Source organism: Falco naumanni, chromosome 10 (assembly GCF_017639655.2).
Source record: "Falco naumanni isolate bFalNau1 chromosome 10, bFalNau1.pat, whole genome shotgun sequence".
Lineage (NCBI taxonomy): Eukaryota > Metazoa > Chordata > Aves > Falconiformes > Falconidae > Falco > Falco naumanni.
Genome location: NC_054063.1, coordinates 19,709,331 through 19,728,115, shown reverse-complemented (window position 1 = coordinate 19,728,115; position 18,785 = coordinate 19,709,331). Strand labels below are relative to the sequence as shown.

General features: G+C 44.8%; 1 protein-coding gene across 3 annotated transcripts in view; it reads right to left on the bottom strand.

Moving 5' to 3' along the window:
* Window positions 1-1,212: 1,212 nt before the first annotated feature.
* Window positions 1,213-18,785, bottom strand: part of LOC121094971 (serine/threonine-protein kinase PAK 6-like) — a 28,656-nt gene continuing 11,083 nt past the window's right edge. For all 3 annotated transcript variants that reach the window (XM_040609201.1, XM_040609202.1, XM_040609203.1), the window contains 7 exons: window positions 13,758-14,375; window positions 10,350-10,841; window positions 9,962-10,095; window positions 7,141-7,267; window positions 6,840-6,965; window positions 6,050-6,184; window positions 1,213-4,087 (listed from right to left, as the gene is read on the bottom strand). In XM_040609201.1, coding sequence (XP_040465135.1) covers window positions 3,920-4,087; window positions 6,050-6,184; window positions 6,840-6,965; window positions 7,141-7,267; window positions 9,962-10,095; window positions 10,350-10,841; window positions 13,758-14,375 — 1,800 coding nt within the window. In that variant the 3' untranslated portion in view covers window positions 1,213-3,919. The remainder of the gene's footprint in view (window positions 4,088-6,049; window positions 6,185-6,839; window positions 6,966-7,140; window positions 7,268-9,961; window positions 10,096-10,349; window positions 10,842-13,757; window positions 14,376-18,785) is intronic.

The window sequence follows — 18,785 nt, the reverse complement described above, 5'->3', positions numbered from 1 at the left end:
CCAGAGGAAAGCTTCCCCTTGCTATCTCTTCACTACCCCGTGGGAACTGCTGGTGGTGGGGAAGTGGGAAAGCAGGCTGGCTTGCTATTAGCACCTTGGTTATCATCAAGTCCTTCACGTTGCCAGACCGCTTTACAGACACAAGTAAAAGCCTGAAGGTCATTTCTAAAGCAAATCAGTTTGCTGTAACAAACAGATGCAGATCCCTGCGAATATGATGCTGTCAACCAACCATCGAGAAGCAAATAGCCAGAAAATGCGTGTAACTGGTTGCTTTTGCTTTATTCCTATCATCATTCCCTAGGCAGTCAGGGACTTGGAAGCCTTTGATGTCTCTTCATAGCTCCAAACAAATGTCTTGCTTGCAAAGGGGGCGAAGATGGCCACAGTAACTCATCTCCCTCCAGTGGGCACAACTACGATGCCCCCGCATTCAGCTGAAGAACGGGCAGTGCATACAGGCAGGTCTCTACACTCCCTTTCCTGCAATTACAGGAAACTTTGCCTTCAAATATTTAGTGGCCGCTCTGCATACTGCAAGCTGCTCTAGATACTCCTACAAACATAAATACACAGCTGGGAGCTGCAGTTCAGGCTCAGTTTGTACTGATTGATCCGGAACTATCTTCTACCTCCGCAACACAGATCTGGTGCCAGCATGACCGTCACTACTGCAGAAGGAGTTGCTGCACAGTAGCTGCTGTATTTTAGAGACACCATCCCTGCCCCACATGGTCAACATTTACTGTTATTATCCCCATGTAGAAACTAGGACCTAGGGCACAGCAAGATGCTTTCTCCAGAAAGCAGAGGATTCTTCTCACCAGACTGAACAACTTTAAAAGCTGGGTTTTTTTGAGCCAGGTTCCTTCTGTAAACACCGGTTAAAAGACAGGGGCCTCTAGAGAAGGATTTGTCCCGCTCTGAAATAAATGAGATAATAAGCTACTGCATTCGATAGCACAGAGCCTTCTTGGAGGGGGACAGGAACCGTCATATAAGAACAAATACAGCTGGGAGATGACAGCAGCCACGGACTCCCCATTTGATTCAGCAAATTGTTCATATAAATTCAGCCTGCCAGCTTCAAAGGCCTACTGTATGCTGATTGCCAGGGCTGCGGCAGCACGGAAAGCGCTCGATCCTCACAAGGCTGACAGGACGGAAAAATAAAAAGGGAAGGATTCAGGTGAAACATGACACAAAACAACAGAAAACCCTGAGACATAAGCATAGCCTTGTTGAAAGTATATATGAAAAGATAATCAGAGAAAACAACATCTCAGAGCATAATTACCCGCTGCGTAGCCTACGAGCTCTTCAGAGAAGAGGCTACAGTTTGTTAATACTTCGGTACCGCTTAGCATACAAGAAATCTCGCTCCTGAACGCTACTGCAATGCAAATTACGAACCTGCTCTGTTTATCATAATTCTCCTGCCTGGCTGCCTGCTTCTTGGGGAAGGAGCTGTTGGCCCTGGAGACACAGCTTCAATCTTTTAACTGATCTAGGTTTGCCTTTGGATTTATATTTGATACCACACTCATCTAAGTAATGGAGCAATTAATTGGTGATACGCCATGCACGAACTGTAAAGAGAGAAACACAAGAGTCAGATATTTAATTCTATATTGGACAGAAAGATGGATACTTTGTGCATTCTTCGCAAATATGGTAATGAATTTTTAATATTTTATAAGATACTTGAATGCAATCTTTCAAGGGGGCCTTCCCTCACTGTGTTTAGTCAGACTTGGGCCAAAGCATAAAACGGTGCTAAAAGTTAAACCTGTCATCCCTGTCTCCAAGAAATGTTTGTTTCGGGATCCAGGCTTCTGCTGCAGTCTCTTCTTGTTTTAAAAGCCACATAGCCACAGAACAGATAAGTTAGACCAGACTTCAAGGTTCACACTTCCCTTACATCTCTGAACTATAGACATATTTTAAAGCATCTCAGCACTGCAACAGGCTTATGAATAAATCAAGATCTACTTTAATTTAAAACACAAGTGCAAAGGATTCACAACTACAGACGAGCAGGATCGTTTGTTTCAAATTATAAATCTTTTCAAAGCCCTGCTCTTTTGCATAAAAAAAAGCAGTATATCTGGAATACAGAAACATTTTACATCAAAAATTTTCCAGTGCAGCTAAGGAGGAGCTAAATGAATTAATTTCAACCAACTTCATCAACACCCAGTCCAGGCAAACCACCTACGATCCCTCTGCCATCCACAGGCAGAGCGGTTTCGAGGGACAGCAATTTCATCCTTCAGCAGGTATCTGAGAGAATGGAGATGAATCACCCTCTGAGGTGCTCCTTGCACCATGGTCTACAGAGCCAACCTATGTGCTTCACAGACTGGATGCCCATCGTTTGATGGCTGGCATCAGTGCAGATGAATTCCATCCCAAATTACTTCAAGTAATCGACTGTGGCTTCAATTTTGAAGCAGGATCTGTAACTGGAGTAAATAGCAGAGGATAGAGATTATTAACATCTTCTGAGGAAAATGCAATCATGAGGTTCCTTCTGAGACAGCAGGCCTGTCCCAAGAATAACTTAAATTCCTATAAATTTGTATCTGGAGTTTCAAAACAGGATCCCAGTTCCACATGTAAGATTATATTCTTGAGACCTCACAACAATACACACCATTACTGTACAACGTTACAGCCTGACCTAGAGTCCAATTACCTTGACTATCTCACCGATCAGAAAGTGTATCATACAAAATATCTAAATCTATTTTAAAATAATAACTGAAAGAGCTGTTTAGACAACCAGTAACCTTCCAAACGTATCAGCGAAGGGATGGTGGGATAGGGCATTACCGATAACAAAACATACATCAAAAGTTTCCCTTCTCCCCATGTTCTGCAGTAGCAAGCAGGGGAGACCAAGGCTCAACACACCACCTCACACGAACACAAAAATCTCTCCTGGGGTATGCAGGACGGCTGAAACCTTTTCATTCAGTCTCCTAGAGCATCCCCCATGGCTGCCCAACAATCGTCCCAGGGCAGCACTTCTCAGCCTCTCTTGGGAGAAAAGACTTGGAAAGAAAGGTGCCTGGAAACCCAGTGCAGGAGCCAGCTCTCAGCCTCTCCATTCCCACCAGCACTGGAGGTGTTGAGTGTTGTGAATTTTCAACCGTGAGATCCTGGTAGCAAGAACACCCATCTTCACAGAGTCTGCATCCAAGGGATTCCCCCTCCAAAAGCTTAAGATCATGAAATGGATTCAAGATTGACCACTAAACCATACATATTCCTCAGTGAAGGTGAAGCATGGTGGTGCCAGAGAGCCATTTAGAAACAAATATATACATATCACACCTGCTCCCTTGGAAAATATGTACAGTTTTCTAAGTCCACATTTAAACAAAGGAAATTAAAATCATCTGTGAAAAAGTCTCAAAGAAAAAAATTGTCAAGTCTTTGTGCATTGTTTGAGAGTTTAAGGGGGTCTGTATCCCAAAACCATACATCCGAGTCAGGTCAAGACTCCAGTGTACAACTAAGGAAACGAAGATCACATTTCTAATTGGGAAATATTGTTCCAGTTCAGTAGTCAGCAGCCAAGGTTTGCAGGAACTTGCAGACATTCAGATACGCAACTTCAAACTCCATTTTAAAATGCCATTCTTCAGAAGAAGCCATCCACAAGCCACAAGACACCTGCTTTGTTCTTGAGACATACTTGGTCTTATTTGGATCTAGTACGTATTGATTGTCTTCAGCAAGAAAAGCCACAAGAGGCTGAGAATGCAAGGACAGTATTCACATTCATCCTCTAAAATGATTGCTGACAAGTTCCAAGCACCATTAGCAAGACGAGACTGCCCAGTCTCTTTTTTTTTTTTCTTTTTTATTTAAATAAACATTACTTTTTCCTAGCATTTCCCCTTATGTAAAATCAGCAGGTAGAGGTACGCTTTCTGTATTGTTGGATAAGGGGGACCAGGCACTCTGGAAGTCCTGTCTGGAGCAAAAAGGGGTGATCCAGGAGTTCTTGTGCCGTTGCTCTTTCTAGTGGATCCCGTGTCAACATCCTTTCCAAGAAGTCTCTCAGAACTGGGGAGGTCTGTGAAAAAGCAACCAACCAAGTCAGCCCCACAATGGAACCAGGCAACAGCTCATGCACCCACAGGCTGCTGAGGCAGGTTTGCTTAACAAGGATCCTGTAATTTCAGCTCTGTAACCCTGTTTCGGCACAGAAATGCAACAGGAGACAGGATGCTTTTTGTGCTGCAGCAATACCTTTCTGTCACATTTACACAGGTTGTTTTCTTTTTAACGGGGCACAGTAGATTAAGACAAGACTGCCTGCCATGTCCTTCCATCTAAGTTATTTTTGTTATTCAATCTTTTCTGCATTTCAGCTTAAAAATTCAACAGAATTCCTGCTACCCAATGCACATCATTGAGCATGAAGGGTTGATCAATTCATTCTTTTACTGGCCACAGATCATGGAAGAAGTAGTTAAATTGGATTGCCAAATAGGTTTTGAGAGTCTGGAAACCTGATGGTGGTGGTACAAGAAGATGAAGAGACTGCAGAACCGTGTAACAGAAAGCTAAGTGACCTCAGCAGGTTTGTCCTTTGGAAGATGTGTAAAGCCTGTTGAGTAGCCAGACCCAAGAACCACTTCAAGGCATTGCACATCTCTTGCTGGTGGTAATCCTCTGCATCATTAAAACTGAATAAAAAATGAACTTGGCATATATTTATTTATTTTAATGCTGCTAATTACATCCATTTTAGACTGGGGGCATTTTCCCAGCTCTGGTTAACTTAAAAGTAGATCATAGAATCATGAAATACTGTTCAACACTGAGCTACTGCCTATTTCATGAGCACTTTGAACAACTTCATTGTGATTGCTAGAGGGAGAAGGCACAACACAGCTGGGTGTGAGTGCCAGGATCCAGCCTTTATCACTCTGTCAATAGATCTACCTATGTTTTAGGAAGGCAGCAGAGATTATCCCAGGCAGTGGCCATTTAACCTGTGGCACCCAGTCCTACAGCAATTGCCCATGGTGACCCATTAACCATGATTGGGATGGAGGGCTGGATCCACAGCTGGTGCTGAGCTCCACGCAAGCAGCAGGGAGACAGGGGAGGATGGCCAGCAGCCTGGCAATCCAGAGATCTCCTGGGAAGCAAACTGGTTTCCAGCAGAAAGTGGAGCAGAGCAAGCCTATAAGTGACTCTGCCTTTCACAGGTAGGGTCGTGTCACCAAGCAAGGTGCGCAGTCTGGACCAGAACCGGCTTTACACCGCCTAAGGAGTGCAGGCACCAGGTCCAGAATGTGACCTTGAAATTGTAATTAGTGTTGCAAAGGCAAAGAGGAAAGAGCAGCTGTTGATGTCTGAGTGTATGCTGTTAGTTCAGCAGTCTACTCTGTTAAATAATTCAGTTTTTGCAGCTGCAGATAGCCTGATTAATTGGAAAGGCCAGATAGCTCAGAATGCTGCAGAAGCTATCTGATCTTGGAGGCTTGGACTGAAATGAAAGGAGGACTGCTCTAAGTGGCGACTAAAAGGTAATCACTGTATTCCTTATGTCACTGCTGCTTTTTCATAAGAAACCATGAAGCTGAGTTCATCTTCAAGATAGCTGCAGTGTCTCCATGGGCTACTGCCTGTGCTGAGCTCTCCTGCTCCGACCATAATGCAGTCTTTGCAGTCCTGAAAGCCTGAAACTCTCAAGAGCAAGGATCCTCCTGTTTACTTCCCTAGAAGATGAGCTATGCTATCGACATCAGCAAGACATTACCTGTCGGGTCTGCCTGAAGCAGCTTTGACTTGCGTGACCATGCCTATGCCCAAGTGACCCAGCGTTATCAGGGCTGTTTCCCAAAGCAGCCACTAGCTGTCAGCAGCAGCTTGCATCCACTGAGGCACCCAGGCCAAAGAAGTTCCCCAAGAAACATGTCCTAGCAAGATCACCACATTCACAGCCAGCTTTACTGGGAACAGCCAATACGGATGTTTTCCCATGATAATCATCAGGTGTACAAGTGTTTGCCATTATGCTCACCCTGTGGAAGTTTTTCAGTTTGGGAGGAGGACTGTCACGGAGTCTCTTCATTGCCTGGACTGGAGAATCACTGAAATAGGGGGGTTCTCCATCCACCATCTCTATCACCATGATCCCCAGAGACCAGATATCCACCTGTGGGAGCCAAAGTCACATCAACACACACAGTTCAGAGCCCTAGGTCCTTGGCTTTGTTCCTTTCACAAAGATAAAGGCACCCTGCCCGTGACAAATGGTACTGAGAGAGTAAAACCTTAACCCAGCTGATGCTGCTGGACTCCTTACCGCAGCTTAAGACAGCCTTGCACTTAGGACTGAACCACACTGGTGTTGCAACATGTAAAGGTCTACAAGTAACTGCTTGTGCTACACCTGGCTGGTTGGTAAACAAAACTCATCAGTCTGCTGTCACCTGCCCTGAATTTCAACGCTCACACCTGTGCCTGCCTTCCTCCCCTCCCCTCTTTATGGCATTGATTTACTGATCCCTATCGTGTCACAGGCTGCTCCTTGCTAACATCTGTCCACACTACAGCAGATACAAGTCTACGCCAAGCTTCAGGTATAAGAATAGAATAAGTTTACATCTTGTTCCTGGAAGCTGAACAACCTGTTTTTCTACCGTTTTAGGAAATATTGATATAATCGCAATCAAATCTGTAGTCACAGTCACGTTTATATTTTGAATAGACTCTAGAGGCTCTTCCTAGAAAAGCCAGTAGTTATTTTCCTGTAAAACTTCAGAATATTATTTGCTACCTCTTCTGATATTATGGAAGTGGTCCCTTACCTCAGTAGTGTATGGTATCCTTGCAATAACTTCTGGAGCCATCCAGTAGGGAGTACCTACTAGGGACTTTCTTTTAGGTACATCTTTACTGATCTGAGCACAGAAGCCAAAATCGGAGAGTTTGACCTGTACGTAGAGAAAAGCAGCCAACCTTAAAAATATTTTTTAAGCAACATGGAGGGAAACACAAAGACGACAAAGGGAGTAAGATGATGAGGCACAAACAGAACAGAAAGGAGATAAGGGGACTGACTAATGCAGCAGAAGACAGGAAACAATTTGTTTGTTGGGGGAAACATACCCTTCCATCCAGCGTCAAAAGAATGGAGTCGCTCTTGATGTCTCGGTGAATGACCCCCTGAGAGTGAAGGTACGACAGAGCCTGCAGCACCGATTCACACACTGTTGCAATTTGCTCTTCATTTAGCCTGAAATTAAGGACACAAGAGTAACTGCATTGCACTGGGCAGCAGACAGCACCCATTCACAGGTCCTCTTCAAAGGCACAGTGCAACTTTGAATTGCAGATACATATTTTGGCTCCCTGTGACCATTACTATCTCTCTTTTACTGTTGTTCTCTGACTGTGTCTTTTACTGTTGAAAACATTTTCATCTTGATGGTTAGCAATTTTACATTTTCATAAGTCTAATACTGAGAAATTGATTTTAAATCTTGTATCTAAATTCATCCTGCAAGATGCTCTTTCAAGCAATTCTGATAGGCAAGGCTGCTGCTTTGTGCCAAGGAGCCGCAGTAACCATTGAGACAGCTTTTCTTTAACTAAATATAGTAAAGCTATTGTTCACAAGGTTTATTGTGCAACTTCATCCGGAAAGCATCTAAATACATAATTTGAGCATGAGCACCAAGAACCATATCTTTAGAAGCTCTTGCTGCTTGGAATACCAACACAAGAACCTTCATGATCAAGTATAAGTGAAAATGGTAGAAATGAAAATGATCTCCTGTTAACTGGGGACAGCGACAGCATTCTTTGCACGTTCATACTGAGCAATGCTAGAAGTTAAGTCTTTCAAAGAATAGCTGAAGTACCCAACCTGAGTACTTTTGATTCTCAGCCTGTATCTAGCAGTTGTTTCAAACAACTCACAGCTGAGGGCACAGAAATGGCACCTCCTCAAATCCAGCTCTGCAGGTAAGACCGAGGAGAAGACAGCACTCAGAAGGCAGAACCGTGCAGAACATACCAGCACCTTCTAAATCCCCAAGAGCAATTTCTACACATTCACGAAGGAGGCTGCATCATCAGCTGAGACACCTACACTTCTGCTGCTGGCTTGCATTCCATCTCTTACCGTACCAAACTGACCATCTGATCAGGGCAGCTGCACGTGGTGGCTGCACTGTGCCGCGCTGATGGCAAATACACCCAAAGCATGGCAGAGGGCTGCTTTTGCCACTGTGATTTAGCCTTTGTCCCTCTGCCTCTACGGGTTAACTCCAGGACTTCCCCAGCAGAGAACCTCACCTATCTGGAAATAGCGCTTTTCACTTCGTAGTGCATGAGCTGCAAGAAAAGCTGGTGCACTTCTGAGCTCTGTGGTCCTCAAGTATAACAAGAGGTGCACTTTCAGCTTGTCACATATGGAATTTGGTCTCAGTCAAGTGACTGCGTAGTGTAAAATAGATTACTAGAGGATTACCTCACTCTTGGAGATGCAAATCTGTTATCACCTTCAGCAAATGTTTAATGAATGGAATGAGGGTATTTTCCTCCCTGTGAAAAACTGATAAAGGCTCGCAGCTTATTTTTGATAAATGTTATGGTTATAACAGATCCTGTTTCCACTATGTGGAAAAACAAGCATTCACTAAAAGGTTCAGAAGGACGGCTTTGTAAAATAACTCAAATCAAGGCTGAGGTCTCACAATAGAATTCAGTCTCACTGCTGGACATAAACCACAGACTCTTCATAAACCTCTTTACAATATATTTTAATTATTTTTTTTTTACCTTGGTTCTATTACTAGCTAAGAGTTACAAGAGCTTCACTGGCTCTGCAATGCTGTAAAGTCAGCACCCTTCAGGATTAAATGTTGGTTCTCAGACCCTGAGATGTGCCTCTGAACTCAATGCTGGAGGGCCTGGCCAGCTAAGTGTCTTCGAGACACTCCTTAGAGGTGGGGCTGTAGAGGCTACAGAGGACAATCTACTTTGTCATCTGTACTAATTGACAATAAACAATTTTTATGCCTCCCAAACCCATCACAGATGCACTTCCAAAACAGCGAACCTGACAGAGCCAGATATATGCCTTAAATCCACCACAGGATCAGTAAAGGCTAGTCAAAGCACCTAAGTGAATTAAAGGTATACTATGATTAAAAAAAAGTAAATACAATTAGCATTAGCAATACCACCTAATTTGTAATCCAATTAAGATTCTGAATCTCCAAAAAAGGAAAGCTCATCCTACAGACTTTCTCGATCAGCCTTTTCACTGGCATTCCCTGCGCTGGTTCACAGCTTCGCAGGACTGCTGGGAAGAGGGAGGGTGCTCCAGGGTCACGGGTAAGGCACCATCATCATAACTGCGTCACCAGAACACCTTGTGAGTGGGACTCTAGAGGCCATTTGAGAACAACTTCTTTGCCCTACAGAAATGCTTTGGGCATTAATGAAGTGGTGCAGATAAGAAAACAAATTTAGGAGAGTGTCCAGTAGCTGCTATCTTTAGGCAATGAAATTTGGGAAGGAGTCCAGATCTCAAGGCTCTGTTGCACTTCTCCAGAGGAGTTAGCCACAAATTCAGCCTCACTGAGGGCACCACAAAAACTATTTCTGCATGCTCTTTAATACTTATTCAATGAGCTTCCTGGCCAGAATTCAACAGATATAGTAAACAATACTTTTTATGATACCGTGTTTTACAGGGAAGGTCATCAAGTAGATGAATAGTGGGCATCTGAAGGGATCGGTACTGCAAGTGAAGTCCCTTCCACAACAGAAGTATTATTGCATACTTCGAATGGATGACAGTCAAAATGTAGTAGTTTCAGGGCACTGCAAACGGAAGAGCTCTGAGGGAAAGTGTTCTTCCCAGAAATCTCCACGCTATTGCTACACAAGTATTGATGTTTTGGATTTTGCTTCGTACCTGATCTGAGAGACAATGTCTGTGAGGGCTCCCCCCTGCAGAAACTCCATCAGCACCCAGAGCTCCTCTCCCACTAGATAGCTCTTGTACATCTCCACTACATTGACATGTTGATAGTCCCTCATTATCACCACCTGTAAAAACACAGCGGACAACCGACCACCACAAAATCACCAACACCACTGAATTTTATCCAACAAAGCAAGCATGCACAACCCTACGAATACAATGCAGCAGCCTCCATCCCCCCAGTCATTTTTCTTCTTGGTACTAGCACAATTCTATTAAAAGGAAGATGTCTCCTGCTCTTCCCTTCTCTTTACCACACTGACTGTTACCACAGCTTTACGGTGGACAGCAGAACCCCACCTCCCACTACCACGCTTACCTCGTTGAAAAGGAGCTCCCGGCGCTGCTGCTTTCTCAGGTCCATCATTTTCACGGCCACCTGCCGCCCTGAGTGCTTCTCTCGAGCAATACAGACAATACCTGTGGACCCTTCACCAATCTTTACATAATTCTCCAGCAATGTCCGGGGATCCCCCTGGTCCACAACCATCCTAAGGGCAGCTTTGAACTGCTCATGAGTCACAACCACCGGGTCCTCGCTGGCCAGCTGCCCTTTCACAGAAGAGTCCTGGGGAAGGTGAAGGTTGCTAGAACTAGTCTGAGTCTGCCGGTTCCTGGGAGATCCTGCCGGTGACGGCCTGCCCGGTGGCAGTGCAATTGCCTTCTCTGCTGTGGGTGACTTCTGGGGGGTCCCAGCTTCTGAGATCATCCTGGGGAAATCGGATGCAGGTGGATCTGATGGAAGGGACTGGGCTTTGGCTGCAGGGCTGCGTGGTGACCCCCATTGCTGGGGCCTGAAGAAAGCGTTGGCCTTTGAGAAGAATAAATATGAAAATGGAAGAAAGAAAAAGCGATGGTTAGATTAACAAGCAGCAAGAAGGGTGAGGAGTCAGTTGCGTGTTACGCCACTGGCCTAGTGCATTTTGCAGCAGACTGGAGTCGAGACCTCTAGGTTCTTGTCCGCAGGTCTGCCTGACCCATGCTGCACGCCAAGGGGAAGCCACATGGCTGCAGATTTTCAAGAATCAGTTACAGGATGGGTGCTACACTGTAAAGGCCTCCAAACTGAGGCAGTTTAAAAGGGACCTTTTAAAGCACATGCTTTAAAAAACCATCAAAACCCAAAACCCACGGTGGGGAGGCGGGGGGGAACCACCAAAAAAGCTGCTAAAAAGCATTCCAACCTTGCCACCAAAACTCAGGGGCAACGTGCGCTGCAGAGAATTTGAAAATCATTTATCCCTCCGTGCCTCTGATCTTCCTATATATAAAAGGAAAGAGGATTCATGCCAAAGCTGTAAATCACTTTGATGTCTTGGCCTAATTCCCTTTGGGTAATTATGCTTCTGCCTACTGAAAACTCTCTGCACTTTCCACTGGTACCTGCAGAATATTCCTGTTGATCGGACACAGAGTTAGCACTCTGTTCCGGGACAAGCACCGTGAACCCATGCTAGCACAGATCTCCCGAGAAGGATAAATCCTAAAGTGCTAACACTCACCCTGGAAATGTTGACTAATTAAAATTCAGCACCACCTAGCAGGTTAGGTATAAAATACATTATATACTTAGCTATATGCAAAATAATAGTGGATCTGACAAAGTAGCAACTTCAGAAAGAGCAAGCCAATCACTTACATTATAGGGCCAAATAAAAACTTCAAAGCAACAATCTTTTTCTCTCTCACAATCCAGACAGATTATTAATAAAGTTAATAATATGGGTATGGAAACTGAAAAGTGCCAATAGAGAAATTCTTTAAAGAGCACTCATTTTCTCTGTCTCAGAAAATAATTGCATAGAATTTAATTCTGTGCACTTTGGGTTTTAATCAAGGATTTCTGTCAACAGTAAAATCTGCATAAGCCTCACACACATACAGCTCATTTTCACACACACACAGGCCCTGGAAGTATGATTTAGTAGTGCCTGGCACTGGGGTGCAGGAGTGCGCAAACCCCAACTGCCTGTCACAAGTTCCTTCCTCCTCATTTAGCAGCTCCACCCCTGTGGTCCTGCAGAGACATGCTCGTGGCAATGAAGCACTTATTGCCCAACTCTTGTTTTGTCTCAGGAAAGAGGGGGGGGAAAAAAGTTTTTATATAACCTAGAGCACGCAAAAGGGCACACAACATGCACGCAAGCTCACACACGTTTATCTAACCACACGTAAGTATTATTTCCTGCTCCTGTAATTTGACAGCCCCTATATACACATTTTCAGTCTCTAGACATTTTGAGATGTCACTGGTTGTCTCACTCCTTCCCCCCTACATCAGGCTGAAAGGAAAGAGCACTCGACCTTCCCATGGCAGCTCTAGGCAGCCTGTCAAGGCACCCAGCTCCCCGTTTTCAGCCTGTTATACACCCTGTCCCTTTCATCTGCAGCTCTGCATTTCTTCCCCATCACAGCTACACCCCACCGTGAGGGAGACCAAGGCTTTAATCATTACCGGCTGTTCAGAACAGCTTAGATAAACAATTGCCAGCGATGGTGATGGTGCAGCTCCTTCACCAGAGCAGGGAGATAGACTAGATAACCTCAAGGTCTTTCCTACTCCTCTCACAAACGGCTTGAGCTCTGACACACCAAAGCACACGCACACGCCGTGGGGCCAGTAGCCTCTGCTCCTCCCATGAAAGTGCTGAGGCATGGCAAAGCCACCCTTGCTAGAAGAGAGCAAAGCGGCCTAAGCACTCAGGGACGTGCCTCCAGTCAGCACAGCATTACTGAGACAGCAGTAAGCACAGTTTGTGCTACGGAACTACTGCAATTCCTTTAAAATCCCATTCCCTGGGAAAGGCAATCCACAGGGAGAAGGCTGTGTCCAAAAGGCTTGAGCCTGGTCCTTACTCAAACTGCGAGAAGCCAGGTTGGAGAGTGCCGCACCCTGCCATACGCTTTAGAACAGTAAGTTTTGTTGGGCCAGCAGTTACTGTCATCTGAGTTCAGGGGCTCCACACCTGCTAGAAATTAGCCTGGCCCAGCACCAGCCCGGCACAGCCACTGAAACCATGGGATGGCTGTGCCAGGGCACCGGGTGCTGGGTTAGCCCAGGGTGAATGAGGAGCAGTGGCCCAAAGGGCTACGTTCCCTACCTAGCAACAGGAACCAGAGTTTTTCTCCTCGTTCAGTAAGAAGTGAGTCATTCATTCAGCATCACTTTCCTGGGGGAGAGGGAGCCGTGTGAGCTGTCCCATCCTTACAAAAACCAACAGCCAGGTTTCCTGTTTGATAGCGCGTTCCTGTTGTAGGCAGCTTGGCACATACAGCTATAACCAGCAAGCTCTCCTGAGGTAGTTCTATTTCGCACAGGCGAAAGAATACATTACTAATGTAAATTATGGCAATTTCCCAAATGGCAAAAGCACATTTCTGCTAGTATAACGGCATTTAAGTTATGCCTTTACTACTACAGAAGGGCAAAAATGAGTAAGCCCCCTACCTCCCTTCCCAGCCTACACACCTGCTAACCCAGCTCCACTAACAAGCCCTTTCTCGTGTATTTCTGGCTGCCATTTTGAGCGATGCCTAACAGTATGTTCTGTGAAGCTTAGGCGGACTACACATTTCCCCTGTCCAGGACTATTTTGATTCCAGCATTAATCATAACAATAACAGATGGTTGCATGATGTTTGCAATTAAATTTGTTCAGCTGTGTAAGTAGCCTCTGGAACTGTAAAGTCAACATTGCACTCACTCAAAGCCACTGAATAACCGTACCTTTATCTGCAGGGAAGTGCCCGACTTGTTTGAGCCGCTGGATGAGGGGAACACACTGCGTAACAGCCGCCTCTTCAGGCTGTTCTCCCTGGATTTGGAGCTAGGGCTGCCCTCCCCTGAGGGCCTGGCGCTTGCTTGCCGTACAAGACAAGGCTGAGGCCAGCACTCCTCTGAGCTCTTTTTCCCTGCCTTCTCACCCTCCGCCGGCAGAGTTGGCATGTGCTGCAAACCAGAGGCACGCTGGAGGCAGCTGCCGTCAGCACCCCGGAACTCCGAAGGTCCAAGGGACTGTGCTTTCATCACCATGCCGTTGGGGTGAGACTGTCCTTCCAGGCGGGGTTTGTAATCTGGCCACATAGTCTGCCTCCGGGTCACCTTGGTTCCACCATTACAGTTGAGGTAGTTTCCGTATTTGTCTGCCCAGTCTGCTTCAGGACTCTGCAGATACATGTCTGGGGGTCTGTCTTCCCCCAGGAGCCCGAGGGACTGCGCTCTCCTCCTGCTGGTAGGGCTCCTTCCCCTCAGAGTGTTCGAACTGATGGCAGAAAGCTTCTGGATGTCATTGAGTATCCCGGAGATATAGCCTTCCACTTCCATGGTGCTGCCCCTTACCACAGTCTGTGAAACATAGGGAAGGCAGAGAAAAAGTGTTAGAGCTGTGAAAACTGCGGCTCAGTGTACCCTGACAAAGGTTAGATTTTGTTTGTCTAGCCAAAGACAACCCCAGGAACTTAGGAAAAAAAGAGAAGTTTTTCTTTCTGCCTTTTTTCCTTGTCCTTTACTGAGGAGAAGGCGGGGGGGGGAAGACTCCCTGGGTTCCATCCTTCTGTCAGAGGCAGCAGTGCTTTCAGCCGGAACAGTGAATTCTGCTGCTATGCTCACAGTCTGGAGCACAACCTTAGCACAAAACTAGGGTCTTTTTAGCACTCCTGATTCTCTTGTGCTGAAACTGTGCTACACCACATCACTAACGTAGGCTCACCAAGCTCCTGAGAACGTTAATTCTCAGAAGTTACAGCATGCCGTAAGCTCTATCTGAAAAACTCACCTCCCCATTCCAACAGGAGGTTCATCTTTTCCCTGAAGCACTCTCAATAGTGTTGTAGTCAGCCTCCCTTAGCCTGGTTCTCTACAATTTTTGCTAACGCATCTTAATCCTGACCAGTGAAGACCACACTGTTCCAGCACTGCATCTCTCCTCTGTTCTGCCAAGCTATTATAATTAAAAATTACGAACAAAGGGTCACAACGGCTCACAACTGCCTTGTAAGCAAATGATGAAGAACAAGGCTTCCATCCAAACAATCAACAGCACTATACAAGTAGGATACTTGAAGCTGTTGGTATATTATGTAGTGCTCTACCTTGTTTATTCTGGAACCAAAAAGCTTACAGAAGCTTTTTTAGTGCTGGGAACCAAAACATTTCATTTCTTCACAGAAATTCACAGCATAGGATCACTCCTACACTTTCATGAATCTCTGCCTGAGGAAAGTCCTTCCCTGGAGTGATGGCAATCTCCTGTTTGCTAACTGAGCTCCAGGGACCTTCTAAAGATGCTGAATTAATTACACTGAGCCCGATATTTAACTGGTGCAACAGAGCAGCTCCAGTAATTTCAACAGAATGCCACCACAGTGCAGAAAACGAGTGCCCAGTTCACTCAGCACCTGAGAATGAAAGGCAAAATAGAAGATTTTGTCGAAAAAGGTGAAGAAAGGACCATCCGACTCATACCATTGCATACACATCACCTGCAGCAGGAAATTCTGCTCTTCAGTCTTAATGCAGCATTATACCTCCCTCACCACATAAATGCACCTTTCTCCATGGCCCCAGCTGCTGTCAAGTAAACAAGATGCTGAGGACACCAGCTCCTCAAACTGCATCATTTCTGCACCAAACCCGGTAGGGAAAAAAAAATTCCAAAAGTAAATGGTCAGAAACCCAGTCTTTGCAATCTGTCAGCAGGGTGGGAAGAGTCTTGTGTCCGTTCCAATTCACCCATTAGAAATGCCAGACATATCAATTTACCTCAGTAATGCACTCAATTAAGAGCACTAGTTCATAAATGAGCCTGAGCAGGGCCTGATGTAACATGCAGACCCCCAAGTCACTGAGTGCTCTGCAGGATGCCTCCCACCCTTGCTCCTGTTTGCACAGGCACACCGGAGAGAAAGAGGTCCCCCTCCAGCGCTCACCGATGGCTCAATGTTTCTGCAAACTGGGGAAAAAGAATAACTCAATATAAAGTTGGAAGAAATCTCAAGAGGCCAGCTAGTCCAAAGTAGATGGACAAAAGTCATTCCAGAAAGACTTGTATCTAGCATGTTCTCGAAGTAGGAAACCTCCAAGAAGAGATGCTATGGCCTCTCTAGAAGTTCTCACTGCACCTCCAAGGTAAAAACTGCCTAAAGTTAGATTCAAGTCACCCCTGTTGCACTTCTAGTCCATTAAGTCAGCCCTGTCTCCAGCAGACAGAGAAGACAGGAGTTAGCTGTACTTGGCAGCTGTGATTAAAGACTGCGTCAGATTAATGAAGAAACATCCAAATTTGAGCCAAATCTATATGGAGTGCTCTTGCAAAGATCACGATATACTGACCAAAATTTAGAAATTATGATTTTAAAAAGAAAAGTGACCCTTTACAAGCTACGCACAGTACACGTCAGAAAAAGGAACAGCTATAATAGTTGAATCCAGGATTCTACGTATAAGGGTTTGGCCTAATAGGGCCAATTAGCACTTAAAAAGGGGCGGGAAAAAAAGTTCTTACTATTGATTGGTATCATTGAACAGGAATTTGTCTAAATGGAGTTTACCAGAAATAATTAACTATGTGATGCAGTCTAAGAGAGTATTTGCACTTGGGCTTACTGGAGGAAAAAAACCCAAAGCAGTATTAGTTTAAGATTCCTCTCTAGTTTTTAAAGGCTGTTGGGTGTTCTATCCTTGTTCTCAGAGATTTGCACCTCCTTTCAGCTTTTACCATCTACAGGTTTAATAAGTCACACATGAAAGTACCGACCAGTATTAGACTTGGGACAAACTCCAGTAAATCTCTTCACGCACATTTCTATTTTGACAGTGGTGCCTCACACTATCCTTTTGAATACGCTTTTATTAACAGTTGAGCAACCTTGCTCAGCTTGCTTTGGGGGTGCCATAGGTACAGTGTCAAGAGCCCAACTGAAGTCAAGATATAGGGGAGCACTATCACTTCCCCCTGACCCAAAGCCCGATACCCTACGGTTGATGGAAATCGGGTTGCTTGACGTGATTTGTTCTTGATAAATCCATGCTGGCTGCCAGCAATTACCCTGCTATCCCCTAGGAAGTGGCTGCAAATAGACTACTTGCTTATTTATTCCAGACTCTTTTTGGGAATTGAAATTATTCTGACCTATCTGCAATTCCTTGAATCTCATTAGGCCCAGCTGACTTGAAAATATGTAACTTATCTAAGAAGTCTCATTTCTGCTCATGTTCCTTTCCTATTCTCGCCTGCATTCTTATCCCTCCATGCTCCTGTTAATTGTGTTAGCCCAGTGATCACAGTTAACCTTTTCAATAAAGACTGAAGAAAAATCATTAAACATTTAAGAATTCTCAGTGTCATCTGTTATTAACTTTCTTCCAAAATGAGCAGTGAACATATTCTTTCCTTCATCCTCCTTCCCCTCCTTGGTGTACTTATGATGTCTCCTTAGAGTCCTTTATGTTCTTTGAGAATAACATCTCTTTTTGTGCCTTGGCCTTCCGGTTTTGTTCCTACGTAAATTTCTTTTCTATTTGCCCTTTATAACTTGACCTAGTTTCCACCCTTCTGAGCAATCCTCCTGCAGTTTAAGCTCATTAGAGAGCTCCTGATCTAACCAAGTTGGTCTCTTATTACATACTTTATCTCTTCTCTGGATTGTGGTCCTATCTCCTACTACATTTTGAACCTCAAAGCATATTCAGGACACCATAAACCAGAACGCAATACCTCCTCTCTTTTTCTTTTACCTGTTCTGCCTGAGCAAGCTTTTCCTTTCTAAATCAGCCTTCTGCTCAAAGATCCTGATGTGCCATTTAAATTGCAGGTTTGATTTTGCATTAATACTGGCATTATACTAAAATGTAGTCCCATTTAGTCCCTCTGTTTTAAGCACCTGTACACAAAAAGCTAACTATATTTATCAGATAGACAACTATTTTCTTTTATGTCCTTCCTAAAATCCATGTAGCAACACTTCTATTTTACAACTTGCCTCTCAATTTTCAGACCCCTGTAGGGTTTTTTTAACTGGGAACAAAAATTTCTCACAAGCTAGCAAGACTCTAAACACGGTAATTCTGTCACCACCTTTCATTTCCTTTTCCAAGGGGTCACCATGAATCTGCCTTTCTTCACACAGCAGATCCCTGCAACCACCTATGGACACAGTTTCCAGATGCCATCACCAACAGCCACCCAAGCAAGACAACCATCTCAATTCACCCATCTACAAGGACTGGTAACTTATTTCTCCTTACTGAAGGACTTGCTTTAAGGACATTCTCCTGTTTACTGTGTCCACTTTCTGTTAAAATGCTGGTTTATAAGCCCTTTTAGCCGAAACCCTGGTCTAGTCCTGCTCCCTGCTGTCCCTCATTCACTTCAGCATCCATGAACAGCAGGCTAGCACTATCTGGCTCTCTCCCACTCAGGCTTCCCTGTCAACTTAATTACCAGCCAAATTTGCTCACCCACGAGAACGACAAACTTGCTAAAACAGGTCTCTCCACAAATTCTCTGCTTCCCTGTACAACAGCTGAACACATCTTAGGCCCTGTCAGCTACCACAGAGGCTTTCACAGGTCCTTGTTATAGTGACAGGCAGCCAGCTGGTTACTTGAACAGTGACACTATTGCCATGAAGGATACTACTGTCCTTATTTCTGATGAAGTTACTATCACCTCAAAAAAAAAAAAAAAAAAAAAAAAAAAAAAAAGAGAGACGTTATCCAAGCCCAGACCCTGCTATCCACTGAATTCCTTACCAA